The 13,552-nt window shown below is 49.4% G+C and overlaps 1 protein-coding gene across 1 annotated transcript; it reads left to right on the top strand.

Moving 5' to 3' along the window:
- The first annotated feature begins 5,124 nt into the window (after positions 1 to 5,124).
- On the top strand, positions 5,125 to 11,596 carry LOC142458522 (ferritin light chain-like). Its single transcript, XM_075559526.1, has 3 exons — positions 5,125 to 5,445; positions 5,708 to 5,865; positions 11,071 to 11,596. Exons 1-3 carry the CDS (start codon positions 5,125 to 5,127, stop codon positions 11,594 to 11,596), a joined length of 1,005 nt encoding a protein of 334 aa, XP_075415641.1.
- The last annotated feature ends 1,956 nt before the right edge of the window (positions 11,597 to 13,552 follow it).

Here is a 13,552-nt window from a genome sequence, read left to right on the forward strand (position 1 = left end):
ACCCAACGACTACTGATAGTAATGGAGGACAGAAAGTTCACCACGTGGCCTCGAGAGGAGACAGCTCTGGGAGACCAGGCACATTCTCCTGCTCCCTAGGATATCAGGTGTTCAGCCACCAGCTGAGAACTTAGCTTTCTTTGGCTTTCTCTCCCCACCCAAACCTGCTCCCCTCGCCCCGTCTTCTCCTGAGAGCACCCCTGCAGTGAGTCACTTTTAAGGAGTGTCCTTCCCGGGCCCTGCTGCTGGGGAGCTAGGCCTGAGGCAGTGTTACGTGTTGCGAATCCTCACACTTCTACCCTTGGATGTGATCTCATATGGAAATAGGGACTTTTTTGCTATGTTGATGAGGCAGCGTGAATGTAAAATATGCCTTAAGCCAATAGTTTCCATGATATAAAAGAGCAGATCAGAGGCGAAAGAAATGGAGGGGAAGACACAGGACTTGAGGAACAGCAGTTGAAGAGATGGGAGTCTTCCTCCAGAGCGGAGTGAGCGAGAAAGCCTTCCCCCAGAGGCACAGCCAGAGCTCTCAGTTCAGACGGCGAGCTTTAAACGGTGATGGAAAATGTTTCTGTCTTTTAAAGCCAGTCCCTTGGGGCTTTCCATGACAGCAGCGCTAGGTAACCAAGACAATATGAAGCACTTTTATCGAACATGCACCATGTCCCCAAGAGTTACCATACCAGGCAACAATGGGACAATGGAGGCTCATGGAAGACGACAAAACAATGAAGCACAAAGTGGGCAGAGGGAGTTAACAGCCTCTTAGCTGGCTGCTTTGGGGTTTCCCCGGTCTTCTACTTCTGCTCCGTCCTGTAGGGTCGTTATGGATGGACTCGATAGCAGTGGGCTTTCTAGCTTCCTGAGATCATAGGGAATCTGGACGTCCATCTGTGGCAATCAGATGCACCCCCACCCCCACCCCCCCATCTCTAGACTACAGTGCTCTCTGGGGAAATCTCCAGAGTACATTTCAGTGCTTCTCCATCCTGGAGGCCCCCTCACCCCCATGAAACCCCTTCTACCTTTGAACTGGTCAACTATTCATCTCTTTACATTCACGCAACACACATTCATGAAGCACCTACCCCCTGACATGTCCGGTGCTAAGTACTGGCTACTCTATAATGACCCAAAGCCGGCGCAGGCTCGGCCCCAGTGAAGCTTCCAGACTGGTGAGAGAGAGACGCGGTGGGACATGATCACAGAGCTAAACATCGCCACCTTGAAGGGTGTTGCGAGAGAGGCAGGTGGCCCGGAAACCTGATGGGAGGGGAGATCTTGCACTGGTTGAGAGGACAACAGGGAAGAGGTCCCTGAGGGTGGGAGCACGGAAGTGGTGAGGGAATGGGAGCCGGAGACAGAGGAAGCTGCACGTGCAGAGACCTGAGGCGGCCAGGAGGGAGCACGGGTCCTGGGAAGCACTGGAGGCAGCCGCTGGCTGCAGCATGAGGCAGGACGGGGGGCACGGGGAGTCCGGGTCAAGGGAAGGCCGCCCTCACTGTTGCCCCAGAACAACACAGAGGCAAAGCTGGGTCCATCACAGGCACCATCTTCCAACTGTCCTCCTGGCAAAGGGATTTCTGTCCACCTGGAGCTTCCTCTTCCTCTAGATTCTTCTGCCTGCTGCTGCAAGTCCCTACCGACTCTGCTCAGCACCCCGCTGACTCAGAGCACAGGCACTTTAGGATCTCAGGGAGACACACCTCGCCATGGCTGTGCCATCACCAGCTCGGCAACCTCCGGGGTCTGAAGCAAATCTACAGAACTTACAGATCAATTGCGGGGAGCCACCTAAGAAGGCTGGTCTCCTCTTGGGCATCCTGGCTGTCACCCCAACCCCAACACACACACACACACACACACACATCTATGTATATGTGTACCTAAGCGTATCCTTCAGACCTGGGTTTAAATTCACTCCAGGTGCAATCCTGCTCTGGGGCGTCTGGTTTCTCTGGGGCTGGGGAGGCAGGAAGCCCTCTGGATGTTTGAGGAGTCCAAGGAAGGTCGAGACAGCTGTGTGGAAAGTTGATCAGGAAAGTCCCTTTATCACTTGCTTGCACCTGACTTTCCCCTCAGGTCCTGCCACTGTTCAGTGCCCTTGCAGCCAAAGCCAATGGACGGGGAGGTGTTGGCAAATAACTAACATCTCAGAGAGGAGCTCTCTCTGTGTTTGCTGACTCTCTGCTTTAGAAAGCATGATCGCCTTTTCTGGATCACATGTCCAAAGTATGAAGTCCCTCCATCCTCGCTCCTACCAAACATTCTGGCTGTACTTTCTCACCATGAGAGATGGTTTGAGTTCTTCTGGAAGACCACGATACCTTCAACAATCTTTGTCAACACCAGAGTTTAAAGGCATCACTTCTTCAGCCGTCTTCTTGTCCATTGTCGAACTTTCGCACGCACATGAGGATGCCAGGGTGAGGTAGTTAGATTATTGTGCCAACTCGGCCGATAAACACATGTGGGGTTAATTGAAGGGCAGAGGGATAAATGGCTCATTGAGCCTTGCCTTTCCAGTTCTTGAGTCTCTTGCTTTCTGATAGTCGGACCAGGGTGCAGCTGCCTTAGCCAGTTCCCTGCTTCAGCTACAAGACTCACTTCCTGCAAGACATCCCTGAGGAGAAGCCACATGGACCTACCCTGATGCAGCCCTGGGTGCTGGAGCAGCCATGTGGAGACCTCTGCCAGCCCTGAGATGCTTACATGTTCACTGACTCGGCTTTCCTCCTGCAGTCTGCATCATTGCATCTGTTTTGTGAGATGGAGTAGGACATTGTGGATTGGTGTTGGATATATGGGTTAATGTTGGACTTGTGGGCTTGGGCAGCACTGGGTTAGGATGTTTTCTTGATGTGCACTTAACCTTTCTCTCTCTCTCTCTCTCTCTCTCTCTCTCTCTCTCTCTCTCTCTCTCTCTCTCTCTCTTATACATGAGTTTCTGTGGATTTGTTTCTCTAAAGTACCTAGACTAACACACAGAGCTTGGGTCAGGCACCTCTTGGTTCTTAAAGTATATGTTTGTTCTCCAACACTTTAAAGAGGTTGCGTGAAGCAATACAGATCACGGTTTCTTGACACTGCTTCCAAGAACCTGGGTTGTGGAGCCACATGACAAGAAATCCTTGGTGACAACCTCAATCTTTTCTTTGCGTATCCTAATGTTGTCTGTTGGCCCGGTGTGATCGTTTTCTCTTCTTTACATTGCACCATCATCGTACTGATCTTTGATCTGCATCAGCGTTTCAAATCTTCTTTGCTTTCAGCAGCCAAGGTTGTGTCATCTGTGTGTTGCAGATTGTTAATGAGTAGTCTCAGCAGTCCTGGATTCTCAGCTTCCTGGATTATTTGCTCAGCATGCAGATTGAATGCGTAGGATAAAGGGATGCAACCATGACGGACACATTTCCTGATTTTAAAGAGGGCACTATCTCCTTGTTCTCCTTGAACCACTTTCCTTTGGTCTTTGTACATATTCCCTGTGAGCACAAGGAAACGTTCTGGAATTCCCCATTTCACAATGTCTGCTATGATTCACAGTCAGATACCTTTGCATAGTCAATAAAACACAAGGGTTTTTTTTTTATTCACGTTTTCAGCCACGTTCCATCTGATGTCAGCAATGACATCCCTCCTTCCATATTCTCTTCTGAATCTGGCCTGAATTTCTGGCAGCTCCTGTGGATAGACTGCTGCCACCGTATTGAATGATCTCCAACAATAGTTTACTTGCATGTGGTGGTCTCTAAGTTCAGGTGGGATATAATCAAGGTTGTATTTGGGCTCTGATGAACGTGTTTTGATTTTCTTGACCTGCAACCTGAACTTGCATATGAGCACTTGATGGTCTATATGACACGAGCCGCTGGCTAATGATAGTGAGCTTCTCCATCATCTCTTCCCACAGACTTGGTTAGTTTGATTCGTGCATATTCTATCCGGTGAGGTCCATGTTTGCCACTTATGTTGTTGGAAAAAGCTGGGTTCTTTAGAAAAGCAAAATCAATGATGTTTATGTATAGAGAAAAAGAGAGAGAGGGAGATTCAAATGAAGGAAAGGGCTCTCACAGGTGAAGAAACTGGCAAGTCTGAATCCAAGAAGTTCCAAGGCCATGCATTCCTGATGGCTCCCAGGATAGGTCGGCAATATGGCAGGTTGTTGGCTTGAATCCCTAAATCCTGAGATAGACGAGCCAGATGTAGGATCCAGATTCAGCAAAAAGCAAGCAAAGTTTCCCACAGCATCTACTTATGTAAGAAGTAGGGCCATACCCGCAAAGAAATATCCTTCCAATCGTGTCAGGACTGTGGCCTCAGTAAAGGGTTACAGTCTCCCCTAATCTTCTGCCAACTGATTGGCTGCTCACAGCAGATTCCATTATGGACCCAACACATTGTGTTTGGTCATGCCACGGGGATTACCAGGCCTTAACTGCCAAGTCACTGAGATTCCTGGTCCTGCCAAATCGACACAAAAACTATTGTAAAAGGTATTTATTTGCAATAAAGAGCTCGTTAACCTTGGGAAATTTTGGGTGGGAATTAGAAGGGGGCAAATGACTACTCAGTGTTACATGAAGAATGACAGCGTTCTCAGGATCTGCACCCTCGAGGACTCACCTCCAGGTTAGGCTTTCACCCTCACCCTGGTGGGAAGTCCTAGAGTCAGCATAGGACACAGAAAGGAGCCCAGAGCTATTCAGTGGGATAAACAGTTTCTTTCTTGTTCCAGAATATCACAGGATACAGAGGGCCAAGCCCAGTGACGGTCAGCAGCCAGAGGAGTCCAGGCCCCATCGGGGTTGTTGAGGGAAGGGGAAAAGCCATTGCATTAGTTATGTATTGCTATGTAACGAGTTACTTAATTTTTTCAAAACCAAATAATTTTCTCAGTTCCTAGGGTCATAAATTCAGAGGCAGCATGGGTGGTGACCCTCGCTCAAGTTCTGTCATGAGACTGCAGTGACAATGTTATGTGGGGACCCGATCTTTCATACAGAGGCTGCCAAGGGTGCCCCAGACTTCCCTCACTGGGCTGATGTAACACCCGTCAGCATTAGCGCTCCATGGGGAACATGAGCACATGACGCTGGGAAGGAAGGGCATATTGACCTGATGGATCTGAAGTTGAAGGAGAAGTTGGGGCCCCCAGACCTGAAGGGCATAATCAAGGATATAGACAAGGACTTTGAGGGCAAGCCCAGCCTCCACATGCTCCTGCTCATTCTCCACAAGGTCAAAGCCAGGGAGCTGCAGCAGGGCAGCGGGCTAATGGTGCTAGCAAAACTCTCCAAGATGGGTGCTGTCCTTGAGGCCATCACAGGTGCCAAGAATTTCTTTGAAGCCAAAGGCCAGGCCTTGCCTTTTACCAGTAAGTTTGAATCTGCATTAACAGCCAAGCAAGAGGAGTCGAAGTGGGAGGAAGAGAAGAGGAGGGTGGGGCTGGCAGTCTTCCAGGGTACAAGACAGCTTTCAGCACATAGGCCTGCTGATCTTGACCTTGGCCCCCATCCACAGCTATGCCTTACTGATGCCCCTGGAAGAGACGGCCACCCTCCCTGACCCCAATGGGCCCTCCTTGCATGTCACACTCATGCATTATCCAATGCAAACTCTCTGGATGGTTTTCTAATGGTAGCAAAGACCTCCCTCTTCCTACTGCTGGAGCTCTCCTGCCCCCCCCCCATCCCTCCCCAAGGTCCTGGGAAGCCCACGTGTCCTGCTCACCACTTCTGCCTTCTTCTTTGCTCGGCCCTTCCGTGACAGCCAGGGCATGCCTCCTCGTGACAACCTGGACGTTTTCCTTGTCCCGTTCCCATTCCAAGTCAACGAGCGGTGCGCCGGCTCCTTTGCACGGTGCCTTCCTTCTTTTGTCGTCCTCGCAGTGGCTGGCGAGGAGTCCTGGAAGGAAGATGGTTTCACTATGGCCCATCTCCTCGGAGAATTCTCTGCACTTTCCCCCTTTTCCTTCCCGTCCAGTGTTCTCGGCTTCATGCTTAGCTGGTTATCTTGACCTCTTCTCTCCTTTGGTGCTGGTGGGCTTTAAGGGAGCGTGCGTGGACCGCTACCCACCCCACGCTGAAATGCTGAAATGATGCAACATAGAGAAAAAAAGAGGAAGTTCAGGTCCTTCCTACTAGCCTTTCTCCTGTCTCTTCAGCCTCCCCTTTGCTATTTTCCTATTTCATGCCCCCCATCTTTAAATCCTGTGCTATTTAACTATAAGCATGAAAGAGTAGAATTAACACTGAGTAGAAACGTTCATGCTCAACTCGAATTCCATGCAAATTACATCCCGATAGACCTCTAACATTCCAAAACGACAAGCCTGGGACCTTCCCAAATCTAAGAAATCATGAGCACGAGCAACATCTAGTCAGTTTCCCACATCTGCTCCGAAGTTTTAGGGGGCAATCTCCTTACCTCCACTGTGTTTGTTTGCTTGTTTTTCAAAATGGGAAGCTCTTGGCTGTGATCACAGACACTAGGGGTTTGCTACCTTTTCAAAAAATAATTCCGCGTGTAATATTTCTTCTCTTTGGTAGCTGCTGTCTTTTCCATAAAGGAAAGTCCTACCTTACTGGTCTTTTTTGTTTAATAAACTATTACATTGTGTTTAAAAAAAAAAAAAAGGCGTGTCATTGAAGGCTCCTCTGTGGGAGGATGCTTTCTCAAGCTCATGCATTTGCTTGTTGGGTCAGGACCTGAAGGGCTGCAGGACTGAGTGTCCTGGGTCCTCCCTCGTGGGCGGCTGGAGGCCTGCCTCAGTTCCTCACAACACAAGCCTCTCTGTGGTGTGGCTCGAACCACAGGGCCTGGTTTTGCTCAGAGCAAGAGAGAGAGACAGTGAGACAGAAAGGGAGAACTTGAGACAAAGAGAACAGTCTTCTTGGAAGTGGCATCTGTCACTTTTTCTATTCATTTCAAGTGAGTCACGAGGTTCTTTCTGAAGTCAAGGGTAAGGAATTGAATGAGGGTATCTTAGAAAGGGTAGCTTCGAGACTGCCTGCTACAACCAGCAAGGAGTTGCTCCTGAAATACTCCTTCGGGACAGAGCTGAGTTGGCGGTTGTGACGAGGGCAACGGGCTTAGCTGCTATGGCAGCTCCAGCTAGAGGAAGGGGTGGGCCCTGAAGAGGATGCACATGGCTGGAGAGCAATGTCTCTGAGAGGCCTTGCCTTTGTACCAAAGTCACTGCCATCTTGTCCTTGGCCAGAGTCCCCTCTTATAACTTCATTACACAGATGGAGAAACCAAGGCTGAGGCAATTACATAATCTGCCAACCTGTGAAGGGGTGGGGTCTAGCCTGTTAATCAAGCCATAGCCAATGAGGCCTCCATGTGCGCATCCCCTTCTGAGGATTCTGGGAACTCCTGTATTCTTCCCTGGAGGCGGTAGACTCACTTTGCTTGGTATTCCTGATAACAAGACACACGGAGCTACGCTAGAGCCTAGATCTGGAGGGGCCACGTGGAGATCCCTGCCAGCGCTTAGATGCTTTCACTGCCACCAGATCCACAAGACTTCCCACCCACTGACCTGTGATCTTCCTGCATTCGGCATCATTGCATGTGTTTTGTGAGTCTGAAGAGGACTTTATAGGTTGGCATCAGACATATGTGCTTATTGGACTTATGGATTTGATCTGGACTGGGCTGGGATGTTTTCTCACTATTCAATTGCTCTTTCTTTTATGCATGAGTGTCTCTGAACGTGTTTCTCTCGTCCACCCGGACGGACACAGAGGCTCAGAGAGGGCAACTGAGTGGTTCACGTTTGCTCCAACTGCTGGTGGCAGAGCCAAAACAACACTCGAGGATTCAAGACTCTTGGCTCAGGGCTCCACTTAGGTCCAGCCAGGCTTTACAGGACATCGCACGCCCCATGTACTCTATGCGGTGGCCAGGAGATGGCATGATCCACATGTAAAGTTTCACTGTTTACCGGGAAGATAATGGTGGACCCATCTACCCCACCCTGAGCCCTCATTTGTTTCCCCGCTGGTCTGAGTAACTGTTTGGTGCAACCTACCATCTTTGCATCCAGACACACAGTCACAAACGGCCATCCTATTATTTGTGGAAACACCACAAATGGAGGCCCCCATTTTTTTTCCTTCCCAGGTCACTGAAGACAGTGATTCTCAACCTGTGGGTCGCGACCCCTTTGGGGGTCAAACGACTCTTTCACAGGGGTCGCCCAATTCATAACAGTAACAGAATTACAGTGATGAAGTAGCAACAAAAAGTTTTATGGTTGGGGGGTCAACATGACATGAAGAATGTATGAAAGGGTGGCGGCATTAGGAAGGTTGAGAAAAACTGGGCTAAGCTGTGTCCATGCTTTCTCCCAGCACAGCCCCCAGAGCCAAGGCACAGGCACATTAGCAGGATGGCGTTCCCTCAGAAGACTCCAGAGAGGAGGCCTAGAAGGTACTCAGGACTTTCAATGGTCCAGAATGTGGTACCCAGAAGGTGGCAATGCAAGTTTGAGTCGGCTTGTTCCCTTAGCTCCATAGATGACACACGCCAAGAAGAGGGCGTGATCCGAGAAGGACCAGGCACAACTGGCAGTCCATCCCTAAGAACACAACTATTGGTTGAGGACAGAATTGATGGAAACTCAGAACCCTTTTTTTGGCATGAACTTTGTCCCCTCAAAATATGTGTCAGCTTAGCTGGACTATACTTCTCAGTGACTTAATATTTCTATAATGGTGGAATTCTGGAGCTATGCAATGATGTCATCACCCTCCACAAAATGATGTGATATGCTATACAAACAAAATATGTCACATGTATGAAGTCATGAGGCATCCTGATAACCAAATACTTAGACCTACATGCTCACCTTTTGCCCTAGACCATGAGCCAGTACAGCTAAAGCCACAAGTGTGCTCACCTTGGCCCCTCACTCCCACCCAAGCTATGACCACCACCTAAAGCTATATTCCCAATTCCCTTGCTTTAAAGGAAAAAAAAACCAACTAGCATTTTATGTAGTTTGGGTGAAAGTTTGCAGAGAAATTCAATGTCCTACTCAATAATGCATACACATGTTGTCCCATGACATTAGCTGCAATCCCTTCAATGTAATAGTACTCCTCCCTCTTTCTGCCTGCGTCCTCTGCTTCCATTTGTCCACCTTTCCTGCCCCTTTCTGCCTTCTGAACTTTACTCTTGGGCCAGCACTGCCCTGCTGGTCTCACAGGATGGATTGTTTTGAGGAGCACAACCCACACTGGTGTAGCTGGTCACTATATTGGCCTTTTGGGCTGATCCCCAGGGATGGGTTCCGTTTCAGGTTTAAAGGCTATGTAAGGAACATAGTTTCTGGTGCTCCACCAGATTCTATCAAACCAGTAAATCTATTCTGTATAATAATTTTGAATGTTGTTCAATTTTCTCCCACTCTGTTCAGGACCTTCTATCGGAATCCCCATCACAGTAGTCAGTAGTGGTTGCCAGGCAACACTCAGTTCTGGTCTCAGGCTAGTGATTCACGTGGTCCTTTAGTCCTTTGAACTCAGTCCTTTCTTGAATCTTCGATTTTCTTCACTCTTCTTCACTCTGTGTCGGTAGAGAACAGTAGCTGCATATGAGATGACCATTCCTTGCTTAACTAGGAGTTTCGTCATAGATATCTTCACTGCTAAGCAATCTGCTTTTTGGTTTTACTTAAAGTTGAGATTTTTAGACACATGGTGGCACATGCCTCTGTGGTTTCCTTTTCCTCTCAACATTGTTTTTCTCAGATTTATCCATACTGGGTTTTTTTCTTGGTTGCAGTTCCTTCCTTTTTACTGCTGTACCGATCGGCCCCTGTGTGCAATGGCTGGATATGGAGATTGTGATATAGCCTTCCGTTTTATACGCCCTTTCTCTCTTGGCGAGGTTTACTAGGGAGCTCTTTCTCCTTTGCTTCGTGTTAAACTGATCTTGGCATCCAGAGTTACCTGTTCACCCGTCGCTGCATGCCGTTGAGTCATCCCTCTCCACTAGCAATCCCTGCTTTGGAAAAGGCATTTTCTTCCATTGCGGGGACAATTGACCTCCCCACGACGTCTTCCCATGGGGCCTGATTCGTGTTGCAGAATGTTCCGCACCAGGATAAACCTGTAGGGCAGGAGTCATGCCTGGCCTTGTCTTGGTTACCTAGTGCTGCTATGACATGCAGATATAATTGTACACAGTGTAGGTGACTACAAGCCTGAACTCAGGGTACCAGCTCTGAGAGAAGGTCCTTGTCTCTTTGAAGCCTCCAGTCTTTGGTTCCTTGCTCACTCGCTACCATTGCAAGTTAGGTCGGGGAAAGGGTTGCATCTCAAATAATCAACTTTGTATTCAACAGTTTAAACTATTAATCAGACTCCCCAATAATTTGCCTTTCCCTGGCTCGTTGATTTCTCCCTCTTATGGATCACCGTCTTCCACTTCACCAGTTAACACCAGTCAACTATCTAGCCTATGATTTCCTCTTCCCTTCCTCTCATCCCCACCACGTAATGTGTCTTTTGATAGCACAGATGAAGCACATAACTGTCCTCTAGTTCTTTAGTAATGCCTCCCCTTACTATCATGGTCTTTGTTTTACCTCGTGTTCATTTGTATAAGCAAGTTCAGTTGATGCAGAAAGCCAAGACAGATAACCCTTCAAAAAACAGACAGCCTGAAGGTACAGGAAGAGGAGAGGGGGGAGGGAAGGGGAGGTGAAAGCAACGATGACCGTATAACCTCCCTTGAGGGGAACGCATAACAGAATTGTAGCTGAAGAGATACATTGGGTGGAATAAGATACAGCAAAATAATAATAAAAATATATAATGTAACAATAAGAATTCCTGGGGGGAAGCTCGCCCCGTGGTCCCGTGGAGCTGTGTCTTGCTTCAACAGTGTTTGAACGGAACAGATCCAGGGACTCCCTGCCGCCAACCTTCCGCCACGCAACAGGTTTCTTTCCGGAAGTAACTTGGGGACCATCTTCTCGGCCAGCCCCTCCTCTTGGGACCAGCGAACTCTTTTATTTGGCATGTAGTGACCTCCAAACCGACGCATCATCAGCTCTCAGATCCGTCAGAATTATTCCGCCAACGCGGAGGCCGGCGTCCACCGCTGTCTGGTCAACCTGCACCTGCAGGCCTCTTACACCTACCTCTCTCTGGGCTTCTTTATCGACCGCGGCGATGTGGCCTTGGAAGGCGGGGGGCACTTCTTCCGCGAGCTGGCGAAGGAGCAGCGCGAGGGGGCTGAGGGTCTCTGGAAACTGCAGAACCAGCGCGGCGGCCGCTCCCTCTTCCAGGATGTGCAGAAGCCGTCTCAAGATGAGTGGGGTCGAACCCTGGACGCCATGGAAGCTGCCCTAGCCCTGGAGAAGAACCTCAACCAGGCCCTTCTGGACCTGCATGCCGCGGGGTCCACTCACACCGACCCTCATCTCTGTGACTTTCTGGAGAACCACTTCCTGGACAAGGAGGTGAAACTCCTCAAGAAGATGGGCGCCCACCTGACCCACCTCCGCAGGCCGGCCAGCCCCCAGGCCAGGCTGGGCGAGGATCTCTTCGAGAGGCCCACTCTCAAAGAAGACTAGGAACCTGCGGCGCCGAGCCACCTGCCAGGGGCCCTCTGCCTCCCCACTGCCGGCCCGTGCCCCTCTGCCTGAACCAGTCCGTGCACCAGCCAGCCGCAGCGCCACCGCCCTGAAGCCCCTCCCCCCAGCTGGGGACCAAATGGAAACAATAAAGCTTCCTTTTGCAGCAAAAAAAGAAGAAGAAGAAGAAGAAGAATTCCTAGGCGTTAGGGTGGGGAAGGGAGGGGATAAAAAGGAGCTGATATGAAAGAGTTCACGAAGAAAGAAAATGTTTTGAAACGGATGGTGGCAGCAATTATACGATTATGCCCGTTCTAATTGAATTCTGGATTGTTATAATATCTGTAAGAGCTCCCGATGAAATGATTAATAATTTAAAAAAGAGAGAGATTGGCTTCAAACACACCCTACATCAATAACTGCCTAATGAACATAACCAACACATCGTGTTGAGAGACACAATTCAATCCAAAGCAGGTCCTCTCCGATCTCTCCCAGGACCCAGTCCAGTGCTTGGCTCACAATAAACACATAAGCTAGAATCAAGAATATTCGAGAAGAAAAGGAATCCTTGGAATCGGATCACGCCAGTCCCTTGCTCAGACACGTCCTACGGCTCCTCGTTAATGACAGGACAAATCACAATTGCATATCCTGTGCCTGGACATCAAAAGCTTTCCACTCCTTGGGCCCCAGACTATCTTTTCGGGCTCCTCACCTTTCATTCCGTGCCCCTGATTTCCCTGCCACCTTTCTTCCTGAACTTCTCTGGGTTGACGTGGAGCAGAATGCCTGGGAACCATGAGCAGTAGTGATTTGTTACAGGGATTAGCAGTGTGTGCAGTACAGCTCCAGCTTCTGCATGGAGGTCTGGGTTCGAGCTACGCAGAGCAGGCAGTGGGAAAGGAAATGGAGTTAGGGAGGACAAGAACAAGCTAGAATTCACATGCGTAAACTGGGATCCTCATTGCACAATCATGGCCTCCAAACCCCCAGTTTCCATCATGGTGCTGACTTGAAGGAGAAGCTGTAGGCTTTGGCGAATACACTGGTGGCGGGAGATGAAGAAACCGAAGGGGAAGATCCAGGGAGAACGGGAGCAGGCCCAGCTGCTGCGTTCATTCAAGAAGTGAGTCACCAGACTTATGACAGCACGTCTCGGCTCTGCGTGTCTGCTTTTGCACTGACCTCTGAGCACCAGCACTGTCAGCCAGGGCATCACATCCAGACTCCAATGGGAGCCAATCTACCCCAAAGCAAGAGCTGGGAAATGCAGTTACAGTTCCACTAAACATGACCAGCCTCACTTGTTCCCAGTCCTTTCCCTTTGCCTTGAGTGTTTGCCCTCATTCTTCTCCTGAATAACTCCTACTCATCCAACAAGGCCCTGACCAACTGGCTCATCGTTCCCCAAGGGTCGCCTGCCAGAAGTATGCAGTCCTTCCTTGTGCCTCCCCCCACCCTGTGGCAGTTACATACTCTGTTGTCAATTTGAGACTTAAGAGTGAAGGAGTTTAGCCTGTCAATCAGGTCATAGCTGGATGACCTCATTGGGAGGGGCTGGAGGCTGGACACACGCAAACTCCCTGTGAAACATTCCTGTCGACAAGACACATGGAGCTTTGCTAGAGCTCTGGAGCTGAAGGAGCCACGTGGAGACCCCTGCCAACATTGAGATGCCTCTACTGCCACTGGATCCACAAGACTTTCCACCCACTGGCCTGTGATCTTCCTGCACTTGATGTCATTGCATATGTTTCATGAGTCTGAAGAGGACTTTACAGATTGGTATCGGACGTTTGTGCTATTATTGAACTTTTGGACTTGATCTGGACCGGGCTGGGATGTTTTCTCAATATTCAATTGCTCTTATATATAAAGCTCTTTCTTATACATATATGAGTGTCTATGAATTTGTTTCTCTAGTCCATGTGGACTAACACACACGCACCACCA

Source organism: Tenrec ecaudatus, chromosome 10, assembly GCF_050624435.1.
Source record: "Tenrec ecaudatus isolate mTenEca1 chromosome 10, mTenEca1.hap1, whole genome shotgun sequence".
Taxonomy (NCBI): domain Eukaryota; kingdom Metazoa; phylum Chordata; class Mammalia; order Afrosoricida; family Tenrecidae; genus Tenrec; species Tenrec ecaudatus.